The 14,537-nt window shown below is 40.4% G+C and overlaps 1 protein-coding gene across 1 annotated transcript in view; it reads right to left on the reverse strand.

Moving 5' to 3' along the window:
• The window catches only part of LOC129698777 (serine/threonine-protein kinase tousled-like 1), a 125,691-nt gene that overhangs the window by 17,455 nt on the left and 93,699 nt on the right, over positions 1–14,537 (reverse strand). The window contains exons 10-14 of the mRNA XM_055638029.1: positions 14,091–14,227; positions 9,881–10,069; positions 7,705–7,771; positions 7,165–7,262; positions 4,987–5,068 (exon numbers count right to left, since the gene is read on the reverse strand). Coding sequence (XP_055494004.1) covers positions 4,987–5,068; positions 7,165–7,262; positions 7,705–7,771; positions 9,881–10,069; positions 14,091–14,227 — 573 coding nt within the window. The remainder of the gene's footprint in view (positions 1–4,986; positions 5,069–7,164; positions 7,263–7,704; positions 7,772–9,880; positions 10,070–14,090; positions 14,228–14,537) is intronic.

The following is a 14,537-nucleotide window of genomic DNA, read 5'->3' on the forward strand; positions in this document are numbered from 1 at the left end:
AGGCTTACGAGAATGATCCCTGGGATGGTTGAGTTAACGTACGAAGAGCGTTTGACGGCTCAGAGCCTGTACTCGATGGAGCTTAACTGCAGGCAACATCATTTCGTTCAGACTGAAAGGTCTGAATGACAATAAAACTAAGTCTAATAAAGGAATCTAAGTCTAAGTCTAAAAGAATGCGATTGAAACTTACCGAATAATGAAAGGACTGGACAGAGTGGATGTGGAGAGGATGTTTCCACTAGTGGGAGACTCTAGGACCAGAGGGAACAGCCTCAAAATAAAAGGACATACCATTAGAAAGAAGATGAGGAGGAATTTATTTAGCCAGAAGGTGGTGAATCTGTGGAATTCATTGCCACAGGCGGCTGTGGAGGTCAAGTCTTTGGGTGTTTTTAAAGTGGGGTTTGACAGGTTCTTGGTTAATAAAGGTGTCAAAAGTTACAGGGAGGAGGCAGGAGAATGGGGTTGAAGGTCGACTCGATGGGCAGAATGGCCTAATTCTGCCCCTATGACATAAACATATTGACTACAGACAATTTTACAAATAATAGTAGAAAATGCTGGAAATATTCAGCTCAGAAATTATCTGGAGGCAAGAGAAAGAATTTTATTTTCTAGGTCATAATCTTTCATCAGAGCATTGTTTTTTTCTCTCACATTGTCATTACAAAAGCTATCAAAATAGAGTTATTTTCTACATTTCAGACTTCCAGCGTCTGTAATGTCTTTCATTTGTTACATTACCCTCCATATGGCTCTCATTTCTAACTGCAATAAATACATTAGCAAAAATGGCAAATGAAAGTGTTATAAGGAACCTTTCAACATACATTTTTACAAGTTTACATTAGTGCTGAATAGAAATACAAGACAAGAATTACAAATTACTACACATAAGCGCTTTTAGAGAAATATTTTGCCATCCATTCTGTGTTAAATTATTATAAATGTATTGTGGGCATCCAGTTATGTGCACAGAATCTCAACCTTTGATAGTTATTCAGAAAATGCACACATTCCGACTTAAGCCAAAGATTGTCCCAAGCAAAGTAAAAAAGAATCAAGTAATTGGAGTGAGCTAATCATTCTTTAAAGTCTTATTCTGCCATTTAACTGGATATATCAACTTTAATTTCACCAAAAGCTACATCATACCCCTTGATATCATAATCTGTCTATGTTGAAAAATTTGTCCAACTTTGCTGCCATTTTAAACAAAGGCATCACACTCATCACTGATAATTCTGCAAATGTGATTGACATCTTAGGTAAACGGGAATAAATGTTCTTACTTTGGCCACTAGATGTCACGAGTCATTGAGATCAGCTGGACAAGTCAGTTAACATAAAAAAGCACCCAATGAAATCACAGAAACCTATAATAGAGGGGGACATAATGTTGCCAATGGTAACTGTGCTAGTCCCTCACCTTATGTAATCTGTAAATTGCATATTCACATACAATCCTCTACCTTAATAAAATTGTCTGTGAGGTTACAGATTCTGACAAACCTGTTAAATAATATTTTTACCTGTTATGCACATTTTTGCAAATTATTTTAAATTTAAATCTGGTTACTAGTTGGAGAAAGAATTGTGAGAGTCATTATTTGAACCATCACAGGCTTCTACTCGTCATTGGTTTGTTTCTGCTCATGTTGCATTGTAGCTGGAATATCAGTGCAAATTGCTACACGGTGATTGGGCTTTCCATCACTGAAAATGCCACCACATTAATTCCAAACAATGGCTTCAAAGATCTAGGCAAGGTTCTGCGCAGGTTTGGCGCTGTGCTTTCCACTAAGAACATTTCACACACTCTTTGACAGGCCTGTCAATGCTCTAAAAACTCATACAAATGCTCTTTAGACATCCAATATAGGATGCTCCATTGAAATCCACATCTGGAACTCCTGTGCCATCATAATCTTCGTGACACAGCCATATGCACTGATTCCCCCCCCCCTCCTAATGGCTAATGACTAGTGTGCAAATCCCTCAGTTAACCTCCTTAGAATGTAATGTGCCCTTATCCGAGTTTGGACTGTAAGTGAAAGATCATGTGAGAAGGTGTCTCCAACCACCTCTTGCTGGTCAGCCACCTCTGGCCATATGAAAGGGGAATGGCACAAGGGAAGGGTTATGATAAAGTTTGGGGATGAGGCGTGGGTAGGTGGATGCAGAGGAATGAAAGGATGATGGAGTAGTGCAGGCTTATGTCATATACAGTTTATAGAAGTGAAGATTTTGTATAATGTGAGGGAAAGAGATTTAGTTATCGGCATACATTGGTCAATGTGTTATTATCAGCCAAGATTTAAAAAAACAATGGCCTGAAATGTGTCTTTCAGCAGAGAATCAACACAGGCACATTTGTTTCCTGCCAGCTTAAGCTACTTGTGCTGGTTGCATATCATTTTCTCCTGCAAGGAGGAAGGAAGTGTGTCATAGTATGCCGTGAAATGTGTTTGAACGCTGTGCTATGGTCAAATAGCAGCCAGTCACACGAGCTACAAGATGTGGATGAGTGACATGAAGCTGCTTGAAGTAGATGAGAGTGTGGTTCTGCGTATCAACATGTGAGATTGTTAAGTGATAGATGTGTACTGACGTAAATGACTAAACAGATGATGCAGTTGCCAAAATGTGACATATTCACTAACCTTGATTATGCACATAGGTTTATTAAATGTGGAGGAAGGAACTGCAGATGCTGGATAGACACAAAAAGTTGGAGTAACTCAGCGTGTCAGTCAGCATCTCTGGAAAAAAGGAATAGATGACATTTTGGGTCGAGACCCTTCTGAAGAAGGGCCTCAACCTGAAACGTCACCTATTCCTTTTCTCCAGAGATCCTGTCTGATCCACTGAATTACTCCAGCTCTTTGTGTCAATCTAGGGATATTAAATGTCTTGCTACACACCTCATTCAGCACCTTGGAGGGAAGTTGGTCTACCATTGTCTCAGATTTTCTAGACAATACCTCCTCCCACTTCATCTCTTGTAAGGATAGCAGTATTTTCTGTTTCTGTCCCTGCCCCATCTGTTCATAAGGTGGCACTTGCTGAAATGTTCCCCATGTACAGGAAATGCAGCTTCCCTCATTGTGTTTGACAAAGTACACACCCACATCTCCTCTGCATCCCACACTTCTGCTCTCACCTCACCTCTTTTCCCACCTCCTCACCTCCCCCCCCCCCCCCCCCCCCCCCCCCCCCCCCCCCCCCCCCCCCCCCCGCCCACCACCAGACAGAACAGAACAGGAATGGAGGTTCTTACCTTTCACCCCAACAGCTTCTGCATTTAGGACATAATTATTCAGTATTTCCGCCAGCTACAAAGTGATCTCCCCCCAACAGGCCCTTCAGTGGCTCATTCTGCTTTCCACAGGGACCACTCTCTTCGTGCCCCTCTGGTTTGCTTATCCTTCCCCACCCATCTATCAACATCCCCCGGCACTTTACACTGAAATTATAGAAGGTATAACCCCTATCCCTAAACTTCTTCCCTCACCTCCATCCAGGGATCCAATAGCTTTTCCAGATGACACAGAGATTCACCTGCACCTCATCTATTGCATTCAGTGCTCTTGAAGTGGCTTCCTCTACATAAGCAAGACTAAACAGACAGGGCAATCAGCTGCTGAGCACTTGCACTCTGGCCTTTGTGGTCATCTAGATCTCCCAGTTGCCAGTCAAAGTCATACAATGTAAAAACAGACCTTCGGCCCAACTTGCCCATGCCGACCAACATTCCCCATCTACACTAGTCCCAACTGCCTGCATTTAGCTCATATCCCTCTAAACCTATCCTATCCATTTATTTGTCCAAATGATTTTAAACGTTGTGATAGTATCTGCCTCAACTACCTCCTCCAGCAGCTCGTTCCATACACCCACTACTCTTTGTGTAGAAAAGTTGCGCCTTAGGCTCCAACTAAATCTTTTCTCCCTCACCGTAAACCTATATCCTCTGGTTCTCGATTCCCCTCTCTGGCCAAGAGACTCTGTACATTTACCCGATCAATTCCTCTCATGATTTTGAACACATGTACAGGATCACCTCTTATCCTCTTGCGCTACACAGAACAGTCCTAGCCTGCTCAACCTCTCCCTATAGCTCAGATCCTCATATCCTAGCAACATCCCTGTAAATCTTCTATGCACTTTGTCTTTTTTTTGTGAACCAGCATCTGCAGTTCCTTGTCTCTTCACCTATCGCTTGCTAGCTCTTGCCCCACCCCTCCTTATACAGATTACTTCCCCTCTACTTTCAGTCTAGATGTAGGGTCTCGATCCACAATGTTGACTAGCCATTTCCTTCCACAGATGCTGCCCGACCCATTGAGTTCCTCCAGGTCCTCTCTTTTTTGTATTACAGTTTGTAGCATCTGCAGTTTTTTTGTGCCTCCAGTAATCAGCGTTAGTTATTTTGAACTGTTGCCAGTCATCTGCAAAACTATGCTCAGCACTAGTTAGTAACGTTGTTTATTAAATTTTTGCCATTGATAATGAAGCACTCATTTTATCCACCGCTACCTACACAGAGTGAAATGGGTGCAATTTAAATATGGTGCCCACAATCAGCCTAGTGGTATATATACATGCCTTCACCTTAGTAACTTACCTTCTGTGGATGTAGTGAAGTAGCAGCCAAGAAATGCCTCAAAATATGAACCAAGGTTCAAATTTTGCATAAGTTCGAATAAAAAGGCTAATACAAATGATTTTGATTTCTCAATCAAATCATTTATTTCCAAAAATCAATTTACAATGAAAAATAATAAAGTTTGAGCCACGATGGGCAAATATTTGTCAATATAATAAGTGTGCGCGCAAATTTCACCAGGTCACACTATACGTTAAAATTAACTTTCCTCAGCTTAGCAACGGTTAGTAAGCAGCTCCTTCCACATCAGTGAAATCCAAGTATCTTTCCAAACAATTGAAACACGTCATGTCATTTTAAAACTCAAAGCTTACCTTGTATACTTCACTGAAACCACCTCGTCCAAGTAGGTGTAGCAATAAATATCTATCATTCAACGTGGGGTGATCTTTGAATCTAAAAAAGAGATGATCAGTCTGCATAAACATAGAGAAATCGTCAAAGTATTCCACAATTAACCTATTTGTACAGATGGTTATGATAAGAGATGCGGACATAATTTAAATATTTACATTTCAAACTAAATGCAAAATATTGAAATATGTCTTTTGAAGTGAGCCTGAGAGGAATTATCAGGATATTATTATACTTTGATTTTAATGCTTAACATTGGGTAGGTTTTGCTATTGAGCTGTTTTGAAGAGAAAGGTGGAGTATTGGAGAATTAGCAATAAAATTATTGATGTATGAAAAGCTGAAAAGGAAGAATCAATAGACAATAAGTGCAGGAGTAGGCCATTTGGCCCTTCGAGCCAGCACTGCCGTTCACTGTGATCATGACTGATCATCCACAATCAGTACCCCGTTCCTGCCTTCTCCCCATATCCCCTGACTGCTATATTTATCAAGTGGAGAGGTGAGGTTCAATGACTGGAAAACAAGCAAGACTATTTGCAATATCTTTGCTGAAGGAGAGAAACAATTTTTACCAGCCACAACTGGGTATTCTGGTCAGTAGCAGAATAGCAGAGGACTAATTATGTAGCAGAGGACTAATTACAGTAGCAGTGGACTAATTGTGCTAACAAAAAATTAATGATAAAAGATAGCGATTGGAATTGCTTACACTCAAGATTATGTAACTTTTAGATTTAGGCAAGGATAAAGAATTATCAACATTTATATATTCAAATTATAGTCAGCATTTATATTTTAAAATCAGATGAGCACCAGCTACATTTCAGGTACAACTCATAAAGTGAAGGTATGATTGGCTGCTATAAAAAGAAAGCACAAAAAATGATTTGAAATTGAGGTTTTGATAGCTTTACAAGCAGACATGCGCACACATGGTAATCAAGAGCATCCCACCTATGCTTTTGATTACCATTTGTGCACATTTCTGCTTACGAGTTGCTGTTTTTTTTTTTGCCAAAAGGCAAAGACTAAAAATAGTGGCCTTTGGACTTCAGGATGGAGTATGGAGATGGTAATGGGATATGGTTTGGATTGCATGCAACCATGTACAGGGATAATAATGAAAAAACAACTTCAGAATATCAAAAATGGAGATCAGTGCCTTTGGAGATTATATAATTTTGATATGGCCATCTGCATCATATTGGAAATAAATGTGTAGTTGAACAGCCGGGATTGCAAAGTCAGAACAGACATCTAAATCACCTAATTTAAAAGCATACTCTAAAATATGAAAGCCAATCAAAAAAGACGAAATATTTCTCAACTTTACGTAAATAAAAAAAACCCAAAATGTCAACTCCATTTCCTGTCTATGGCCTCCTGCACTATTGCAATGAGGCTCAATGCTGCGAGGAACAGGCATGTTGCAGCTTCCAAGCCCAGGCTTGAGTCAGGACTCAATAGCCATGATGGCAATTTCAGGTAACTCATTCTCACTGGGTATAACTAGACTGTGATAATATTAACTTGGTGTTTCTCCTCAGCACTGACACTGCCTGATCTGCTGGGGATGGCCTGCACATCTCACCTTGTATTCTTTGTCCTTTACCTTCTCTTGCTTCCTTCAATAATTTATCAAATAGATTGCATCTCGGACTTCTTACCACACAAATCTTTCAGAGATATTCCCTGTGCCCTATCCCCACTCTCTCTGCAACTTAAAACTATCTTGATTCCAGTTTTTCTTAAGGGACTATGAAATATCAACTTTATTTCTCTTTCCACAAATTATGTCTAACCTTCTGAGTAGCCCCACTATTTTCAGTTTTTATTTAAAATTTCCAGAATTTAGCTTTAGTTTCAATTATTTATCTTATTGCTGTAGATATAATGTGATTGCGTCCGATATATTCAGTGTCTAGAGTCAGTGTCATAGAGTTACACAGCATGGAAACAGGCCCTTCAGCCCAACTTGCCCACACCGGCCAACATGTCCCACCTACACTAGTCCCACCTACCTGAGTTTAGCCCATATCCATCTAAACCTGTCCTATCCATGCCTGTAAAATATTTTGAAACAGATTTTGAAAGATACATTAAATTCCTAACAATTTTGATATCTATTAACCTACTGTGAACTGTCTTCATTATTTATTCTTTTAAGTTCACGTATGTGCAAATTTCTCACTCTCTCCAGTCTCTCCAGCTCTGCTTGAATTTCAGCTTCTTCCTGTTTAAAACAGAGAAAAACAAATTTGACTGTAGTACAACTATTCTGTCAACCATTCAAATAACATAATTCTTTCAGGATTTGAAAGAGATTCAGATTTGTTCATTGTCATATACACAAGGGTGAAATGAAGTTTATTGTTTGCATGAAGCGCATAAAGAGTAAACGGTAATGATAGACACATCAATAAGTACAACAATGAAAACAAAACAGCATATTGGTACAAAAATTGCAGCAGAATCATAAATTGAAAATAATTAAAATGCTAAAGTGCAATAATCGAGTGAGGTAGAGTTACGAGTATGTGCATTGCAGCAGCTCAGGGAAGGGGTGTGAAAGAGGTGATTGGGTAAGAGACAGATAGCAGTGGCAAAGAGAGTCTCTCCAAGGTCCCTTCTAACCCCCGCTATTCCATTTATAATTAAACAGTAACATCACAAACCTTCTTAAGATGTCCCAACCTAAGTTTGAAAATCTCTTCTTGTTCATGGTACTCTGCTACCGTTAACCTATAAAAGGAAAAGAAAACAGTAAAATGAATGTGCCACGTGGACATCAGAAATAATGAAAGTTGCAGGGAGCATCATTCTCAACTTCAAAGTCAACTCCGATGCCTAAAAAAAACCCCAGACATAAGTAAGTCACCACAACTGCAAACGCTTTTATATTTACGTCAATCCTTTAGGGTTGGAAATTATTACTTGGGTCTTTGCAGTATTGCTGATTGTTACAGAATACTCCCAACACATCATAAGGATTAGCATGAACTGAGAAAGAATGGGAATATTAGAAGTATAAGGCAAACATTACAAGAACAAGCAACAATGTTCAAGATGTGTTACATCTCAGGTCTGATCATCCTCATACCGAACTGGAATAGAAGATGAAGGTAGACACAAAATGCTGGAGTAACTTAGCAGGACAGGCAGCATCTCTGCAGAGAAGGAATGGGTGACGTTTCGAGTTGAGACCCTTCTTCAGACTGATGTCAGGGGAGGGGGCAGGACAGGGATAGAATGTAGTCAGAGACAGTAAGACTGGTGGAAGAACTGGGAGGGGATGAAGGGTAAGGGACAGCAAGGGCTATTTGAAGTTAGAGAAGTCAATGTTCATACCGCTGGGGTGTAAGCTATCCAAGCGAAATATGAGGCACTGTTCCTCCAATTTGCGCTGGGCCTCACTCTGACAATGGAGGAAGCTCAGGACAGAAAGGTCCGATTGGGAATGGAAGGGGGAGTTAAAGTGCTGAGCAACCGGGAGATCAGGGAGGTTGAGGCGGACTAAGCGGAGGTGTTCAGCGAAACGTTCAGCTGAGCCTGCGCTTGGTCTCGCCGATGTACAGATGTTGACACCTGGAACAGCGGATACAGTAGATGAGGTTTGAGGAGGTGCAAGTGAACCTCTGCCTCATCTGGAAAGACTGTCGGACTCCTTGGATGGAATCGAGGGGGGAGGTAAAGGGACAGGTGTTGCATCTCCTGCAGTTGCAGGGGAAAGTACCAGGGGAGGGGGTGGTTTGGGTGGGAAGGGACGAGTTGACCAGGGAGTTGCGGAGGGAACGATCTCTGCGGAAAGCAGAAAGGGGTGGAGATGGGAAGATGTGGCCAGTAGTGGGATCGTGGAATAGAAGATGATTTCTCTACAAAGCACATTGCTATCCTCAACCTCTTAGCTGTGATGCTCGTATTCTATCCATGAGGAAACACAGCAGCCATGATTGGAAATGGCAAGAAGAACAAAAGTGCTGGTGTAAGTTAGTTATATTTAATGAATATTTCCAGGGAGTAACGCTTTGGCTTCGAGGTGCATACTTTAAAACTTGCTCAGTGGAGTCTTAGCAAGCAGAAAGCATTTTTGACTCCAACATTCTAGGTTGCATCTGGCAAGTATTGGTAATGCCACAGCACTCAGAGTACACCTTGAATGACCAGGAGCATCCTGTTCACTTGAGAGAGCTCTACTGCAAGAAAAATGTAGCCTTGTTGTACCAACTTTGGCAATTAACTGGGTGGACATGATTACAAATGAATATCTGACTTGCCTCCTCTTGGGATCAACACAATGCACAGAATAACACAAAGGGGTGTATAATATTGCATAAAATGGGCAGCATGTTTACTTCAGTTTCATCAGATCTACATAGGTAGTGGAATCTCTATCTAAGGCTGCAATTGCCAGTACTTGAAACTCTAATAACCTGACTAAATATTTAAATGAAACACAAGATAAGCTGAAGCTCTGCATTTACCGAATAAATGGAAAAAACATCCAAACGAGAATGTAAAATATATATTTATCATAAAGATTATAATTTTAATCTTAAAACTAAATATAGATTAATAAAGGCTAATACCTTTAACATTCCTGTTCTTTCTCAGTTCATGCTAATCCTTATTATCTTTAGAATCTGTTCTAAAGATTATCATAACATTTATGATAATCATAAAATGTAGATGAGATTTATGATAAATTTACTCAGCCATTTATAAACTTTTGTAAACAAATTTTCCAATCAATTAAATATTTTATTGCTTGGCTTGCCCACTATAACCATATAACATATAACCATATAAGTTTCATCTAACAAGACAATTAATGACATTTTAAAAGGAACTTACAACTGTGGAAGGTTTGGTCTGACAAATGGATCGTTTTCTGCTCCATTTACAGCTTTAGCTTTGCGTTGCTTTATCTCTAGATTTGCTGATGGAGCCTGCAAATTTTGAGTTGGTGGCGGCTTTCTCTTTGCCAACAATTTCCTCTGTCTTTCTATTTCTTCTCTTTGTTGATTTATCCATTCCTGTTGTCTGCATTAAAATGAAAACATTAAGAAATTCTGTGAGTACCAAGAGCCTTCAGTGCTGCTCAAACTGTCAGAGAATATATAGTACTGAAACATTTTCTTCTTGGCAGTCGAATGAAGGTCAAGGAAAACTCTAACTGTTGTCAACATCAGAACAGAAAATACTGAATCTGAAACATTAAGTATGTTTCTCTACCCATAACTGCAGCCTGCCCTACTGAGCATTTCCACCATTTTCTGTTTTTATTATAGATTTTCAGCATACTTTTAAAATCTTCAACTGTTGTTAAAATGTGAAAGGAGAGGGTGCAGACTGTGTGACAGTGTGAAAAGAGTTCACAAAGGTATAGAGTGATGTTATAATGGCTTTCATACAATTGAAGGTGTGGGGGAGGGGGGGGGGTCTAGCAATGGGAAATGCATGCAAAATATTAAAATTAAATTATACAGCAGTAGTATGTTAATCATCAGAACTGCCCCCTCCATTGACTCCTTTAATTCTAGACTTAAAACCTATTTCTACTCACAAGCGTTTCTTGCGGTCCTCTGGGGGAGCGCTGTATGTATGTATTGTTAGATCTGTGTACCATTGTATGTAGCATGTTAGTATCTGCACTGATGTAAAGCATTTTGGTCACGAGAGTTGTTTTTAAATGAGCTATAGAAATAAAATTATTGACTTGACTTGACTGGTAGAGAGAGTTAGGAAGAAGTCTAAAAAGCAGGACTTCTAGGGTGGTTATTGCTGGATTGCTTCCAGCACCTCGTGCTAGTGAGGACAGGATCAGGGAGATAGTGGATCTCAATGTGTGGCTGGGGGGCCGGTGCAGGGAGCAAGGATTTAGATTTATAGACCACTGGGCTCTGTTCTGGGGCAGGGGCGACCTGTACAAAAGGGACGGGTTTCATCTTAACTGGAGGGGGAACGACATTCTGGCAGGCAGATTTGCTAGGGCTACACGGGTGGGTTTAAACTAAATAGCGGGGGGGAGGGATTGACAAATTGGGAGTATAAAGATGGAGTTAAAGGGGAAGTGAGTACAGGAAAAGTTACAAAAGACTCACAAATTAATAGGAAGGAAAGTTTGAGAAGGGATAAGAGAGTAAGGTCAGGGCCAATTGTGAGTGGTGGGAGAGGGGAGGTGAATACCAAAGTCAAAGTGTTGTATATGAATGCGCAAAGTATAAGAAATAAAGTGGACGAGCTTGAGGCTCAGTTAGAAATTGGCAAGTATGATGTTGTGGGAATTACAGAGACATGGCTGCAAGTCAGTCAGGGGTGGGAACTGAATATTCAAGGGTATACCTCCTATCAAAAATACAGACAGGTGGGCAGAGGGGGTGGGGTAGCTCTGTTGGTGAGGAATGAAATTCAGTCCCTTGCAAGGGGTGACATTGAAACAGGAGATGTGGAGACAGTATGGATAGAACTAAGGAATTGTAAGGGTAAAAAGTCCCTAATGGGACTTATCTACAGGCCCCCCTAACAGTAGCCTGGATATAGGGTGCAAGTTGAATCAAGAGTTAAAATTGGCATGTCGTAATGGTAATGCTACGGTTGTTATGGGAGATTTTAACATGCAGGTAGACTGGGAAAATCAGGTTGGTACTGGACCCCAAGAAAGCGAGTTTATGGAGTGCATCCGTGATGGAATCTTAGAGCAGCTTGTACTGGAGCCTACCAGGGAGAAGGCAATTCTGGATTTAGTGTTGTGTAACGAACCGGATTTGATAAGGGAACTTGAGGTTAAGGAGCCATTAGGAGGTAGTGACCATAATATGGTCAGTTTTAATCTGCAATTTGAGAGGGAGAAGGGTAAATCGGAGGTGTCAGTGTTACAGTTGAACAAAGGGCACTATGGAGCCATGAGGGAGGAACTTACTTTGAACAAAGGGGACTATGGAGCCATGAGGGAGGAACTGGCCAAAGTAGATTGGAAAGATACCCTAGCAGGGATGACAGAGGAACAACAATGACAGGTATTTCTGGGAATAATACAGAAGATGCAGGATCAGTTTATTCCAAAGAGGAAGAAAGATGTGGATAAATGCGAGGTTATCCACTTTGGTAGCACAAACAGGAAAGGCAGATTAATATCTAAACGGTGTCAAGTTGGGAAAAGGGGAAGTTCAACGGGATCTAGGGATCCTTGTTCATCAGTCAATGAAAGTAAGCATGCAGGTACAACAGGCAGTGAAGAAAGTGAATGGCATGTTGGCCTTCATAACAAGAGGAGTTGAGGAGAGGAGCAAAGAGGTCCTTCTGCAGTTGTACAGTGCCCTAGTGAGACCACACCTGGAGTATTGTGTGCAGTTTTGGTCCCCTAATTTGAGGAAGGACATTCTTGCTATTGAGGGAATGCAGCATAGGTTTACAAGGTTAATTCCCGGGATGACGGGACTGTCATATGCTGAGAGAATGGAGCGGCTGGGCATGTATACTCTGGAATTTAGAAGGATGAGAGAGGATCTTATTGAAACATACCAGATTATTAAAGATTTGGACATGCTGGAGGCAGGAAAAATGTTCCCGATATTGGGGGAGTCCAGAACCAGGGGCCACAGTTTAAGAATAAGGGGTAAGCCATTTAGAACGGAGATGAGGAAACACTTTTTCATGCAGAGAGTTGTGAGTCTGTGGAATTCTCTGCCTCAGAGGGCGGTGGAGGCCGGTTCTCTGGATACTGTCAAGAGAGAGCTAGATAGGGCTTAAAGATAGCAGAGTCAGGGGATATGGGGAGAAGGCAGGAACAGGATACTGACTGGGGATGATCAGCCATGATCACATTGAATGGCGGTGCTGGCTCAAAGGGCCGAATGGCCTACTCCTGCACCTATTGTCTATAGAGGATAGTGAAGAAGGAAATGAAAATCAAAAAGATGACAGGAAGGGCCAGAAAATCTAAACCAGTGGGTGGCAGAAATCCAGAGTAAGCAAAATTGTAAAAGGTCAAAGTAATGGCTCTTTATCTAACACATACAGCATTTATAATAAGACAGATGAGTTGAAGACACAAATAGCAATAAAGGAGTTCAATCTAAGAGAGGTATAGTTGTGGGGAAACCAGGACTGGGAACTTAATATTCCAGATTATTTTAAGATTTTAAAAGAAGAAGCTAAAGGCGTGAGGTGAGGTAGTTGAACAAGGAAAGTGACTGCTTGGTGTTGATTAGTGATATAGATACTTGGACTGTGACTTAGATTCACTTTAATTGAAAATAATAAATAGCATGGGAAAGAGGACACAGGTGTGAGTACCCTATAGACCCCTCCCCCCACCAAGGTGCTGCAATTAGAAAGAGTGTTCCCATGAGAAAATTTAACAAGCCATGTTTAACAAAGGAGGTTATGGTAAATATTAAATCTGAGTCTACAACATGCAAAATGGCAAGGTTCGTGATAGACTGGAAAATTGGGAATTTTACAAGAACCTGCAGCAAGAGACTAAAAAATTGTAATAAAGTGAGAAAAAAAATGATTAAGGGAGAAAACTGGCAAGTAAAACTAGCAACTGGCAAAACGCACTGCAAAGGCTATTATGAATGTGTAAAATAAGATAGCTAGCATAAGTGATTGACTGAGGAACAAGGATAAATTATGGAGAACGGGGACAGAAGAAATTATTAAGCCTGTGGCAGATTAGCCATGATTCGATTGAATGGCAGGGCAGACTTGAGGGGCCTACTCCTGTTCCTATTTTATTATGGTTTTCGGTTTGCGTAATATTAAACATTGAGGGTAAGCAATAACATGATAGAGAATTTCAGTTTGGATTTAACGCCATTTTAAAGTCTTTCTTGTGTAAGGGGTGAAGTATTAAACATTACCCTTCTACAAGGGGTAAAGTAACAAGAAGTTAGGTAGAATATACAAGTGCGCTTGATATGCAATCAAGAAGGGGATAACACTTGGAAAAAAGGTAATAGTCAAAGTGCAGGCACATGTTAGGGGAATGGGTGGTAGACTGACAATGTATAATTGCGTGCAAAGAAATAACGCAGTTTGATAAAGAAAATGTACGCACTTTACAAGATTCTGAAAAGCATAGCCATCAGTCCACTGCTCCGTGAATGAAGCACCATGTCGAACTGTCGTGAAATGCCCCAGACGTAATCTGTCCTGCATGCTCTTCTCTCTGCTGGATTGCTTCTCCTGCTTACTCTAAAACACAACAATCCATTTTCAATAAATTATGTTTTTCTTCCAACATTTTTTGCTAGCTTATTTAAATCATGTCACAAACATGATTGCTGATAAAACTGAATTTAAAAGTTTTTTAAACTCAGTTTTAACTGAGTTTAAAAGTGCTGTCATAGTCATACATAAAACAAATAACATTTAATCACTTCCAGCAAAACAAATATTTTCACACTCTCAGTAAATGGTCAACATGATGAACGTACTGCAACCAAGATCAAAACTCTGGATAAAGAAATCAGACAAATCCAGCTACCTTCTGTCAAATTTAATG

The sequence above is a fragment of the Leucoraja erinacea genome, chromosome 7 (genome assembly GCF_028641065.1).
Source record: "Leucoraja erinacea ecotype New England chromosome 7, Leri_hhj_1, whole genome shotgun sequence".
Classification (NCBI taxonomy): Eukaryota; Metazoa; Chordata; class Chondrichthyes; order Rajiformes; family Rajidae; genus Leucoraja; species Leucoraja erinaceus.